Raw genomic sequence first — 14356 nt, forward strand, 5'->3', positions numbered from 1 at the left:
CATAAGTGTTAAAGTTTTACACCAGTTTAGCTTTCTATCCCCAAATACCTGTTGTAAGCAAGGAGCAACTCCTAACGCCTGGCCCCACTGTATGGAATAAGAAGCATAACTCAGGACAAAACAAGCAAACCACACAAGAAATTGAAAGGCTGTCAAAACAAGAGTGAGATGTAGACAGCACCAAAGAAAGCTTATCCAAGAAAAAAAGAAAAGTACAGTATGAGAACCATAAGTTTAGAACTAAAAGGTATCTTTATCTATCTCATTTTACAGGTGAGGAAAGAGTCAAGGTAGGAAAGATAACCTTTGGTTCAGTCTCATTAGTGATCAGATAACGAGTTAACACTTTTGCCTTATCAGAAATTAGCCAGTTTGGAAGGAAGTATAAAGTGGTACAATTCTACACCTAGTAATTTGGGTCCAGAAATTTTATTTTTAATAATTTACTATGCAGAAATACAAGTATGCAGGGATAAATAGAAAATGTTTCTAGCAGCATTGCCTGTTATATAAAAATTAGTAATTTAAATTCTCAATAAAGGATCATCTTGTACTATTTTATCTGACAGAATTCAACCATCCATTAGAAATAATGAGGTAGAATATGAAAAAAACCATATATATATATATGTATAACTGAATCACTTTGCTGTAGACCAGAAACACAGCATTATAAATCAACTTATAAATTATAAAAAAGAAAAATAATGACGTAGATCTGTAGCTAATGATATCAAGAGATGCTGAAACATGTCACGCAAAATACAGAGTAGTATATACCAAATGGGATATACACATCTCATTAAAAATATGTATATTCCCTCATATTTCTATAATGTTATCTTTTAATTCCTCTGCCCCTTAATTTTCCAGTAAGGTTCTATTTGAAAAGTTCCCACATTTTCTTCTCTGAACTAAAGAAGAAAAGAATTTTGCCTATTCCTTTATTAGAATAACATATACATATGAAAGGTACCTGGCTGGTCACTCTGAGAGGTGAGAAGGAGAATTTATACTTTCAGTGTGTTCTATACATTTGTTGAAGTGAGGATATCATGTTAGACCAGAAACTGGCTTTAGACAGGAACACAGTCACAGAGGAAGACACAGAAAGTAGGTAAAAGGAATGGTGGGAGTCTGTGTAACTTCTGATTGTTTCAACTTTTTCAGTGAAGTAGGAGAGTAGGGAACTGAATGGACTAGAAATGTTTAATATCTGATTGCCTAGTAAGGCCAAGCAACATTGCAAATTGAGCAGAGGAGAGGAAGGAAAAAGAACAGCCAGTGAGGCAGGAGAAAGAGACTGTGCTGTTCTGAGAGCCAAGCAAGTAAAGCGTATCAAGGAGAGCAGGTTGCATCCTTTTCTCCAGTGTGTTTGCTTATACAGCTACAGGTGCAGGATGGAGAGACGCAATCAACCAGGACTATGATCCTGCCAACCAAGCATGATGAAATGAGAGAAAGAGGGAAGGATTATTATAATTTTGATGATAATTTTACCTGAGGAGAGTGAAATCTTCTAGGAGGTGAGGGATGGTGAAAAAAGAAGGATAAATGAAGTGGCTTCCTAGTGGGTTCAGGACTTCCCTGGTGGCTCAGATGGTAAAGCATCTGCCTACAATGCGAGAGAGCAGGGTTCGATGCCTGGGTCGGGAAGATCCTCTGGAGAAGGAAACAGCAACCCACTCTAGTACTCTTGCCTAGAAAAGCCCATGGATGGAGGAGCGTGGTAGGCTACAGTCCACGGGGTCACAAAGAGTCCGACACGACTGAGTGACTTCACTTTCACTTTCTTTCCTAGTGGGGTTGGAAGATTGCTGGGGTTAGGGTACCAAAGACAGTGAGGTAAAAAGATGGAAGGTGGTGCTATTAGGAAACACCCTCTCAATCCTTTTTCTGTTTCTAAACTTATATCCACAGAACCCTGTTTTTAATTTGGGGACCATATCTTGGGTTCTCTAAAACCAAACTACTTCAGCATTTTATTTTATGCTCTTCCTATGCTTCAATCTCTCTTCACTTAGCTTTCTATCTAGTTTTTACTACACTGATGGATACATATATATATTTTGGGACATGAATTGTATCTTACTGCTACTGCTACTGCTAAGTCACTTCAGTCGTGTCCGACTCTGTATGATCCCACAGACGGCAGCCACTAGTCTCCCCTGTCCCTGGGATTCTCCAGGCAAGAACACTGGAGTGGGTTGCCATTTCCTTCTCCAATGCATGAAAGTGAAAAGTGAAAGTGAAGTCGCTCAGTTGTGTCCGACTCTTAGCGACCCCATGGACTGCAGCCTACCAGGCTCCTCCATCCATGTGATTCTCTAGGCAAAGTACTGGAGTGGGGTGCCACTGCCTTCTCCGGAATTGTATCTTACACAAGAAAAAAAAAGAAAAAGAAGGTGGGTAGTTTGAAATTGAGATTACAGAGGGGCTGCAGTTCTGGTGATGATGGTGTACTTCAGATGGGTGAGATGGGGTGGAGTACAGATCACTGGAAAAGAAGAATGTAAGGAAATGTGAGGCCAGAATACTGACGGGGTCATGACCCTTCTGTATAGAAACTGCTAAGAATTAAGACAGAAGGAGTCCTGGAGTACTGCAGAGGAGGGATAACTTGGGGTGTTAGTAGATGACAGCAAAGAGAGAAACTGGGTGATTATGATTCCATGTAATGAGATTCAAAATTATGGGTTTTTAGGAAAGAAAAAGATGGACTGATCTGAAAGTGGCAACGAAGAACAAAGGGGACATCGATCCTATACACTGGGCTGAGGAGTGTGAGAGGAACGAAACAACACATGCGAGGGCAAGAGGGAAAGCAGTGTTGAAGGAAAGCCAAGCTGCTGTTAGAGCAACAGAGTAAAGTTGATGACACAGGAGATTCTGTTAGCAATGGGCCATGAATTCCAGAGGGCACAGTGGACGCATGTCAAGAGCTCAGATGAGATGGGAGGAGGAGGCGGAAGAGGAGACACACAGAATCTGATAGGGATTCGAGTATGAGAGATAAGGACAGCCTGGGATTCTGGGACTTCCTGTGGTGGGTGACATAAACCAACATAAATGACACAATATTAGATTCAGTGGGTTCAAGGCAAACAGTGACGGCAAGGTTTGGAGTACAGTGCGTATGTGCTGTGGTTCTTTTACACTACTGATGATGGACGGTCACAACCCAGAGAAGGTGTAGTGCTTATTCCACAGGCAGGAGTCCTTATGACCCTAGGTGATACAGGTAGATTTATGTCTTTAAATCACAGGGGAGTATTATCTGATATTACAGAACTTCCCAACTGCTCTGGGCTAACAGTCTGACCCTGCTCAAAATCCAAGACAAATTAGCAATTAAAAGACAAATGTTCACTTGAACAGCACTTCTGGTCCTAATCCTATACTCCTGAGAGGGTAGGGAATTCATGAAACAAGATACCTTTCTGTGGAAAGACTCACTGAGTAAGGCAGAGCATGATGAGCTCTTAGAAAACCTTGTATCTAGAGGTTAAAGTTCCAGAGGCTGTAAAGATTCACTAGAATGTTTTCTGATAAAGATCCGACTGGGTGGGTGCCACCTAGTGGACAGAAGAGGCTCACAGGGAACAGACCCTGAGGCCCCTTTAGGGAAAGATGGGGTTGCGTCCCCAACTCAGGCACCTGACACAGCCTGCAGCCTGAAGCAAGCAGGCTCTGGAAGAGCAGCAGACCGATGAACCCACCACTTGTTATCAACAGTTCCGACCTATACTACAGCACAAACCTAGGAATCCGGACTCACATAGTCAAACCCTAATTAGAATACTGTTATTTATGAAATCCTCAGCTTTTTGTCAGCATCTTAATTTCAAAATTAAGAGCTTTTTCAAAATTACTGTCACTAACCACTTGTAGAACTGCTCTGATGCTCACTATTCTGGAAATGCACCTCACACTTTAACAGGGCGAGGGCTGATGCCACATATTGTCCACCGCACACCTACTAAGGATGATTAGCCTGTGGATCTTGTAACTCCAGAAGTTTTTTTGGAAGGAAGAAATAAACCTAAAAAGAAAAACATCACTGTACTCAGAACATCAGTTTTCACTTACCAGCCTACATTTTAAGAGGCTATACTTCTAATGGGAACATGATTATCTACAAGAGAGTAAGAGAAGAAAAGCAGAATGAAAAACTAAAACTAGTTACCTTGTATATACAAATAATGACCTGAGGCTACCACGGTGATGAAAATGTTCCCAAAGAAAAGATGAAAAAGAATAAAATTTAACTACTGAACATGTTCTTAGGAATTCAAGAAGTAGTTCAATAAAGAAACTATAATAAAAGATTCCTTGCTGATCACCCGAAGGAAGTGAGAGAGTGAAAAAGTACTAGATGTTTTGTAGCACTATCAAATCAAAATTCAAAATATTCTCTGTCAAGGAATAAATCAACTAAGTAAATCCCTGATTTACAGAAAGCAGGAGATCAGAAACAAAAGAATAATCCTTAGGAGAAAAATCCATACAGGATTCTGTCAACTGAGCGACTTCACTTTCACTTTTCACTTGCTTGCATTGGAGAAGGAAATGGCAACCCACTCGTGTTCTTGCCTGGAGAATCCCAGGGACGGCGGAGCCTGGTGGGCTGCCGTCTCTGGGGTCGCACAGAGTTGGACAATGACTAAAGCAACTTAGCAGCAGCAGCAGCAGTATCAATTTGGGGACACTTCCTCTCTCTTAGCTCTTGTCTTAGTTAACAGCACACATCTTCCTGAACCTTAATGAAGCAATGGCTGGAGACCTCTGACTACAAGAGGCAGATGTCAAGAGTGAGGTGGATGTTGTCTTTAATGGTCATTCCTGGAGGAGCCAGTCACTATAAGAGAGGTTTCAGCTATCACTAAAATGTAAGAGGAATACAGCCACACTTAACAAACAGCAGAGAGTTGTATTTAGCAAGTGAGAGAGGAAACAATGTAATATTATGAAAACCTTGTGTCCAAATGACTTCCTCATCAAGACTGGCAACTGCTGGGCTGAAATCATCTAAGCAAGACATCTACTGTACTAGACATGCATGCTGTACTTCTCCAGCTGGATTAGTTTGACTAGAGTTGAATATACTGTAATCAGAAAATGGCTTCTCTTCTTCAACCCTAAATATCTGATATCTTACTTTCCCTAATCGAATGTTGCTCCTTTTTTGTATTCATAAGAGTCACTTCCAATTCAAGAATACTGGTGCCATGATGAATGAGGTGGTAGCAGAAGCCAGCACATCCCCCTCTTCAAGCTTTGATGTGGATCTCAGCCTTCTGAAGCTCTTAAGAGCAGGAACATACACATCTGGAAAGCAGGGGGCTAGAGCAGGACTTTGGAGTCCCAGTCTGGAGTCTGAATCCTGCCTCTGGCAGTTACCATAGAGCCTTGAAAAAATTATTTAACCAATATCTCTACTTCTTCATCTGGAAGATGAAATAGAGTGGTAATGGTGACTGAGACGGTAAAGAATCTGCCTGCAATGCGAGAGACTGGGATTTGATCCCTGAGTCAGGAAGATCCCCTGGAGCAGGGAATGGCTACCCACTCCAGTATTCTTGACTGGAGAATGCCTTGGACAGAGAGGAACCTGGCAGGCTACAGTCCATGGGGTCGCAAAGAATCAGCCACAACTGAGTGACTAACACTACTACTACTACTGAGTATTTACCTATCATTTAATTATAGCATCAATATTAAGACTGTGAATGAGAGACTTGATTACTGAAACTGGTTACCTACTTGAAAAAAGGATTAAGAATGAAGGTATTCTGCAATGTCATGCTAGAGATGCTCAAAGAACCAGAAACCTTGCCTTCACACTGAGGACTCTAGTTCCTCTGAGTCCTCACCTCTGAAGTTTCTATAGCTTGAAATTCTTTACCTGATGAAAACCTAAACTCTAAGAATCCTAGTCTTTTTTACTAAAATGTTTTTGGGAGGCCAGGTTGAAAGAAATGGGGTTCCTGGGAAGAGTCTGTATTAAGTTTGCCAACCACAGCACCAAGAAAGGGAGGCTCAAAACTGCGGAGGAAAGGCAGAGCAGGTGAGGTCCCTGGATCACAGTGCATGCTGAGGCACTGGGTCCACATACAGCACCTCCAGCGGCTACTTGGATGTCAAAGCAACTATCCTGTCCCCAAGAAACACACATTAGAACCAGCCCTGACATTCAAATACTGCTTATATCACCACAGATGTGCAGAATAAGTCAAAGGGAAGGAAAGCAAGAAAATGTAGAAGGAAAAAAAAAATCAAAGTCAGTGAAACACTGAAAATCCAAAGAAGAAATAATTTTTAAAGGAAGAAGTATTTGTTTTGGGTAGGAAGATAATTGGAAACATAGAGATCTAGTGTGGTTGATGACAAGTAGGAAAGTTTCATTGCTGGGAGTGCTGCAGATAACTGTTAAGAGTTGGGTAAACTATAAGTACTTGTTTGGCAGGAAAAAAATATCTCTCCCAGGAATTTCTTAAAGTGATCAAAATTTAGGCTGTTTAGAAAACTGCTCATGTTTTAATAATTTTCAAGACTATTCTCTCTGCTGCTGCTGCTGCTAAGTCACTTCAGTCATGTCCGACTCTGTGTGACCCCATAGACAGCAGCCCACCAGGCTCTGCCGTCCCTGGGATTCTCCAGGCAAGAACACTGGAGTGGGTTGCCATTTCCTTCTCCAATGCATGAAAGTGAAAAGTCAAAGTGAAGTCACTCAGTCGTGTCCGACTCTTCACAACCCCATGGACTGCAGCCTACCAGGCTCCTCTGTCCATGGGATTTTCCAGGCAAGAGTACTGGAGTGGGTTGCCATTGCCTTCTCCAACCCTCTCTAGTGCTTCCTAATAAAAAAGAATGGGAAATTAAGACAGGGTGACAATTTAACACCTGAAAGTCCTAACTATAAAGATATTTAAAGACTAAGTAGAACTGTCCTTAGTCAAAGTAACAACAAACTATTAATGATGATTATTACTGCATGAAAATCAAAACTGACACTAAATTGACTAAGTCATACTTATTCTTTTCAGATTAAGATACAGCTATTTCTAAGAATAATTTAAGGGGGTGGGGAAGCCAAAGCTGTCAGGAAGTTAGAATCATCAGTGACTACAAAGTAGTTTCCAGGGCAGAAACTGAGACTAAAGGAACACTGAAAAGTTTGGTTACACTATTGAAAAATAATCAAAGATGAGTAAGGTCTTGCTTAGGTATTTAAAAAACATTATATACCAATTCATAGTGGGAATGTAATGCCGAGGAAAACCACTAAACTGAAGAAAAGTCTGCTGCAATCAACAGCAATACAAATGTACAGAATAAAAGAAGGATGGTGACGGAGCAGGGAGGAAAAGGAATCCTTTCATTTGCAGTGGCACTCAGGGAAGCTACCAGAAAGAAAGTGACAGAGATTGTAGAGTCTGTGAACTTACAAATTAGCAAATTTGATGTTGATTTTCATTGTCACCAACCAGTCTTTGTTGATATTCTAGAGTAGTACAAATCCTTATCACAGCGTTTTTAACCAAGAGGGTGGAAGTAATTTTCTGGGCTGAACTTTAGTTCAGAAGGTGATAAATCTCTTACAGGAAAAGACAATTTTGCCCTGAATGCTAGGGCAGCAAGACAGGCCTAAGCACTGTGATCTTTGACTCCCAGATACACACATATACCTAAGGGCTGCCAGCAGCATGGGTTGTTTTGGGTTTTTGTTTTTGTTTTGGCCCTGCCATGCTTTCCTGGGGGCTCAGATGATAAAAAATCTGCCTGCAAAGAAGGGACCTGGGTTCAATCTCTGGGTCAGAAATTTCCCCCAGAGAAGTGAATGGCTGCCCACTCCAGTATTCTGCCTGGAGAATCCCATGGACAGAGGAGCCTGGCAGGCTACGGTCCATGGGGTAGCAAAGAGTTGGACATGACTGAACAATTAACAGAGGTATGCCATGTAGCATGTGGGATGAGGCCCCAACCAGGGACCAAACTTGGGCCTCTGCAGTGAAAGCACCGAATCCTCATCACTAGGCACCAGGGTACTCTCTCCATTAGGTTTCTTAGTAGAACAAAGTGGAGCCTAGTCTCATCAGATCACTTAAGGAAAAAGGTAGTAATTGTCTTTAAAAATGCTTATTTACTGGTGAAGGGGAATGCTCTGACTGGTGAAGGGGAATGCTCTAAAGTTGCACTCAATTGTTATCACTAGGATCAAAATAAACCTCTAAATAAACAAAAAAGCTGGTAGAAGTTGGAAATACAAAATTATTAGGTTCTGTCATTAGGCATAACAGTATTTTTCAAATACTGCATCCCTCTAGGGAAATAACTACAATGCCCCATCACAAAACAGCATGAAACCACAAAAATTAGGAAGTGAAGAAAGAAGAGGCCAAAAGAGATCAGCTCTTCTAAAATAAAAGGGAAGATATGAAGGTGAAGATGAAAAGCAAGAATTTATATGAAAAGCCAGACCAAAAGTCAGGATCCCTGGATCTGGTCATACAACCTTTGGCAAGCTACTTAACTAATCAGTCTGAACACTATGGAATGGAGATGACATACACCCTGCCTATCTCATAAGGTTTCTTTGCAGGTTTAACAGGGTAAAATATGCTCAAGAACTTTCAAATTTGTAAAACACAACACAAATGTGAAGTAACAGCATTATTATTTAAGCTGTCCCTCACTTTCCAAAGAAAGAACAAGTATATGGTAGCTTTGATTTAAAATAATTTTCATCCTTGTCAGTTAACATGAGTTACTGGTCCTTATGGACTCTTAAAAAAACTAGCAAAAGAGAAATGAGTCCCCGGTTTCTAGTCTTAGTTTTCAAAGAGAAACTCCTTTACATCTGTTTCACTGTTTTCTCTAATATTCAAGAGACTCAACTACATGGCTCTTCGGTACTCTTACCTTTTGAAGCTGCAGGAGCAAATGGCCAGGAAGGAGAAAGCATCAGATATTGGAAAGAAATGAAAAAAAAAAAGGGATCATGTATGGTTCTCTGTTATTGTACAAAGACAGTTGCTCAGCCACTGGACCTACTAATACTAAGGACTCTGCCCAACTCTGATCAACTACGTATATAGGTTTGAGGGTGGCGCCTTAAAGGCAGTGCCAGAACCCTTTCAAGATGGGCCCAGCCTGAGCTCTGTGATGTTAATCTCACATCCCCACATGCTCCACTGACATAAAATACCTACATGCACAAAAACTGGGGGATAAAACATATAGGCAATAGTTCTCTTTGCCAACTCCAGCATCCCCAGAATACAAAACCAAACTTACTTTCTTCTGAATAGGACCCCCCAGTCCTCAACCAGGGAAGGGAAAGAAATGGGAGACCACCTTAATGAACCTTCTAAGTCCTAGTCTGGCACCTAGTCTTAAGTCTGGCCCTTTGCCAGAAAGAGGAAAGGACTCACTCTTGGTCTGGGCAGAAAAGGTACTGGTAAGTTTGGCGAAAAGTTCACTGTTCTCAAATCGGTCCTCCTTCACCTTTGTCCAGAAGCAGTCCTGGGAAAGGTCCTCAGCGACAAACTGTAGACACAGGCAGGTGTTAAGAGTTACTAAGCCGAGCTCTGTACTTCCCATCCTAGAAAACTGACTGAAATGCAAAAGCGGCAGCTGGCTGGTACTGTCAACATCTTACTAGAGTAAGACTAACCTGGGACGCAGAGAACAGCTATGCTCTTTGTGGTGGACCAGATGATGATTCCAGCTTGTGTGTTTATTGGTGTTTATTCAGAAACTAGACTCAGATACGCTGCTTATCCTCCTTCTAACCCCAAATCCTCTACTTTTAGAAGCAATAAGGCTTTATTTTACATCTTCCCTTGCTTTACATTACACTTTCCCCACCAATGTGGCTAAATGTACCAAATTCATTCATTTTACGAACAAATCCCTAAGTTCCTTTATTTTCACTTGGTTTCCAAAAGCAAAGGACTGATGTAGAATCATAAGGGTCTCAAACACATACCTTACCTGTGCAATCATATCCTGTGTAACTCATTTACTGGGTGGGCAGAGATGGTAGGGGGCTGTATCCATAAATCTATGACTTTTGGATCAGTAAAATTATCAGTACCTTGCAGATCAGTGAAATGACTATTATCAAACTGTGCAGTATCATGGCACTCATATCCTCAGTGAAAAGGGCAAAAAATATTAACTGTAGGATAAGTTTAGGTTTTCTAGCAGAGTACAGGCTCTAAGAACTCTCCCAAGTGATATCTGGCATGCAGGATACATCTATTACCTGCTGAATAAATATATGCATGAGTGGAACTTGAAGACACACAGACGTGAACCATAAGAAAGGGGAGACCAATCATGCACAAAACACAAAGTAGGAAGCTGAAGGGTTTTTTTTTTTAATCTACTAATGAAGAGATGGACAGAAATTCTCACCTTGGACCAGTTTGGCCTCCGGAGCTGCACCTCTGGCTTGTAAAGTTTCTTTGGGGTTAATCCAAATGGCAGAACTGGGGCTGCAGGAACTCCAAAAGGGAGAGGTGGAGGAATGCCAGGGCCTCCAGGAAATGGAGGGGGTAGAGGGATTCCACCAGGAAAAGGGGGAGGGGGAGGTAACATTCCTGGTCCTCCAGGCAAGGGAGGAGGGGGTGGGGGGAGGCCAGGACCTCCAGGCAGGGGAGGAGGGGGTGGGGGGAGGCCAGGACCTCCAGGCAGGGGAGGAGGGGGTGGGGGGAGGCCAGGACCTCCAGGCAGGGGAGGAGGGGGTGGGGGGAGGCCAGGACCTCCAGGCAGGGGAGGAGGGGGTGGGGGGAGGCCAGGACCTCCAGGCAGGGGAGGAGGGGGTGGGGGGAGGCCAGGACCTCCAGGCAGGGGAGGAGGTGGGGGGATGCTAACACCTCCAGGCAAAGGGGGAGGAGGTGGGGGGATGCTAACACCCCCAGGCAAAGGGGGAGGAGGAGGTGGGGGGATGCCACCACCTCCAGGCAAAGGGGGAGGAGGGGGAATGCTAGGACCCCCAGGTTGGGGGATGAAAGCACACCCAGGTAGAGGAGGAGGAGGAGGTGGTGGTGGAGGACTGACCCTGGCCTCAGGAAGAGGGGGTGTGGGGACTGATAAAGGGGGTATAACGGGCCCAGAGTCACCAGGTAAAGGAGGGGCAGGGGTAACAGTAGCACTGCTAGGAGGGGCTACAGCAGTAACTGCAGCAGAGAGAGAAGCCACTTCTTTCTTGGCATCTTCCAGTTCCTTGGACAGCTTGGCGACCTGCAGAAATACCACCAAGAAGAATATGTCTCACTCCACTTCAGGGACCACTGGAAAGAACCTAAGAAATTACTTGATCCAAACTTCTCATTTTACACATGAAGGGAGTGAAAACAGTTAGTTGATAGGCTCTACCTAAAGTCACAGAACTACTTAGCAACAGAGACAAAACTAGAATTCAGGTATTCATGTTCTTAGTTCAGTATGCTTTGCATTAAGAAGGCAACTTCAAAGTTTATGTTAAACTCTCCCTTTGATTAGAAATTGCAAAGATCAAGTAAACTAAATATTCTAGTTATATAATTAACATATGTGTTATAAATTAGTAATATAACCACATAAAGTGATCAAGTTATCAGGTATCACAGATCATATAAATATCTATAACTGCAGAGAGAGTATGTAGGCATAGATCTACCCAGAGATGACTAAAGTAAGAGAAAATTAGTAAATAGCATAGTTTATTTAGTATTTACTCCTAAATTTACTAGAATATTTCTAAATTACTAGAAATATTATCTTTATCTCTGGGTAGTTCTGTGACTCATTTTATTCTTTGTGTTGTTATGTATTCTCCAAATTGTCTATCTTATGTATTACTTATCCCCAAAACAGTTCATGATTTAAAGAATATGCGCCACCCAACTAGATTACCTATTAGTATCTGAACTCTTCCAAGTTGTAAGATGACAGAGTCCTGCTCCAACACAGGCTCACCCTGAAGCTGCCGATGGCAGTCACAGGTCACTCTGCCTTCCCTGTTAGGACATTACCTCTCCTGTGAGCTGAGACACTTCTGCTTCCAGGTCCTGTTTCTCCGTGGCAATTTTTTGCTTTTCAGAATCCAATGCATCCTTTTCTCCCTGAATATCCTGGAGCTTCTGCTCAAAGTCACTTTCCATCTTTTTCATTTCCACCTGGAGCTCATGTCGAGCTGTTAACTCGGAGTCCAGCTAGAAGCGAAAGAAATCAGGTTCTCCATCTCAGCAAAAGCCCAGTGTTATTCCCCATAATTTACTATTTTGTGTTAATCCTTGATCTGTTGAGCTCACTGACCCAAGGAATGCCTGGGAAAACAGGCCACCATGATTTTGACCTTAAAATCAAGGTTAAACGAGGGGGAAGCCAGGGATTATTTCCATAGACTATCTATAATTGGGAGTGATTTTTAAAAAAAGCCACCACCACCAAGATTTTAAGGACATTTAACCAGGATAGCTAAGGTGCACAATCCCAACAGTCTCAAGGATCAAAGTTATCAACAATAGGAGTCCTTAATCAAAGAGAAAAAGAATTCAGACATATTCCAGTTCCTATTATTCTATGGCTAGGAGCCCTGAGACATCAAGCAAACCCAAGTGCTGACAACATTATATGAGAGTGCCACCTGTCTTCCTCCTGCTCAGGGGCCCATGAACTGTGCAAACTCACAACTGACCAGCTCTTCATGATCACATCTATACCATGATCACACTTTCTCCACTGAGTAACCTACACCAGAAAGGTTTCCCCAAGGAACTGCTATTGTGTGCTGAACGCTTCCAAAGTATCATGGGTCACTGTGTCACATGTTGGAAAAATCAAAACCTTTAAACAAAGAAAGATATAGCTCAATTATTTTTGATCTCTCATACATACCTTTTTTTCCAGCTCTGTAGCTTTGGCTTCTGATTTCTCCACCTTTGTTTTATCAATCATTTGGTCTAAAAAGAAGGCAAAGAGTCAGGAAGTCAAGTTCCCAATTCTCCTCTGCCCCTCTCACTAAGCCCTTCCATATAAACAAAAGTAGCAAAGATTTCCCTTTGGTTATTTTTCTTATCCTTCTTAATGTTCTGTATGAGACAAAGAAATGGAACTTTCAGCTAAGTTCAACATATAATTTCTGAGTGCCTGTTACACAGTATGGCCACCATGCTGGGTGGCACAGAGAATACCTACAAGTAGTACTTATGAATCTCTGGGGCCAGCAGGAGTTAGAGACAATACCTGAAGTCCCTTCAAAAGGTGGGGAGGTGTATTAGAAGGGAAAAATTTTTAGAATTTTCTGGAAATAAACTAAAGGCCTGTATATTCCTAGCACAGGTATTGTTATATCACCAAAGAAAGAGTGAAAATGGAAATACCCATGGGCTAGAAAAGTACCTTCTCTGAAATCTTCACTGAAAGAAAGATGGAAAATGAAAGGTGGAAGCAATGTTTCATGGAACCAAATAGATGAATACACTTACCAATCAGTCCCTCAATGTCAATCTGGAGGTGCCGGCACTTGAAGTCAGGATCAGCCCCGTTCTTATGCAGAACTATCTGAGAAATACATTCTTCAATCAACTTATAGTACTGCGGTCTACAAAAGAAACAAAACAAGGTTACTAATGGAAAACCAAAATATAATTTTGGTATTCAGGATCAAGAAAGGTAAATTGCTTAGACAATAGAAGGACCTGAAGATAAATGTCCTGGAAAAGACTTTTTCATAAAATTAACAGAGTACTGCTGCCATGCTAAGAAATCCCCTTCGTCCGCATCAGCTATGCACATTTACTTCAGAGAGTCAAAACTTCTTGCCATCTGTCTCCGAGTATAAATCCTTTTCCATCTAAAATTCAAGCTAGACCCTGCCTGTGACAGACAGTACTACTGCTGAATCTCTAGTCTATGGCTTGAATCTCATGTTCCAGAACTTTATACTGCTGCCTTCCTTGGCTATGGCCTTCACCCCACTGTGAAAGAGGGCAGTTCACTTGGATTTTGCTCTCTCCATTTAGGTTCAGATTAGTCTTCCCAAAGGTATACCATCTCACCTGGCCTCATAGTCATTTCGGACTAAGAGTAAGTGCTGCAGGATGGACAGGAAGTGCTGCTCTGCTTTTGAATCCTTCACTGTGTTTAAGAGAATCTGGAAGACTTCACTGAAGTCAGTGGAAAAGAAAAAGAGGCTAAGGAAAGCATATACTTAGAAAATATGTCTGACAGGTAGCTTGACAACTCTCGTGAAAAGGAACAAGATGCCACTTCTGTTCTAACAGCTGTTCCTCCTGTACACCCTGCCCTAAACGTTAAGCTGTGTAAACTTCCTTTGGACAGAGGACCAGTGAGTCAGTGGTAC

General features: G+C 42.1%; 1 protein-coding gene across 2 annotated transcripts in view; it reads right to left on the minus strand.

Annotated features, from left to right (window-relative positions):
• Positions 1-81: 81 nt before the first annotated feature.
• The window catches only part of DIAPH1 (diaphanous related formin 1), a 55778-nt gene continuing 41503 nt past the window's right edge, over positions 82-14356 (minus strand). For both annotated transcript variants that reach the window (XM_059888766.1, XM_059888765.1), the window contains 6 exons: positions 14052-14168; positions 13479-13594; positions 12889-12953; positions 12024-12203; positions 10423-11250; positions 82-9549 (listed from right to left, as the gene is read on the minus strand). In XM_059888766.1, the coding sequence (XP_059744749.1) occupies positions 9325-9549; positions 10423-11250; positions 12024-12203; positions 12889-12953; positions 13479-13594; positions 14052-14168 (1531 nt within the window). In that variant the 3' untranslated portion in view covers positions 82-9324. The remainder of the gene's footprint in view (positions 9550-10422; positions 11251-12023; positions 12204-12888; positions 12954-13478; positions 13595-14051; positions 14169-14356) is intronic.

Source organism: Bos taurus, chromosome 7 (assembly GCF_002263795.3).
Source record: "Bos taurus isolate L1 Dominette 01449 registration number 42190680 breed Hereford chromosome 7, ARS-UCD2.0, whole genome shotgun sequence".
In the NCBI taxonomy this organism is placed as follows: Eukaryota; Metazoa; Chordata; class Mammalia; order Artiodactyla; family Bovidae; genus Bos; species Bos taurus.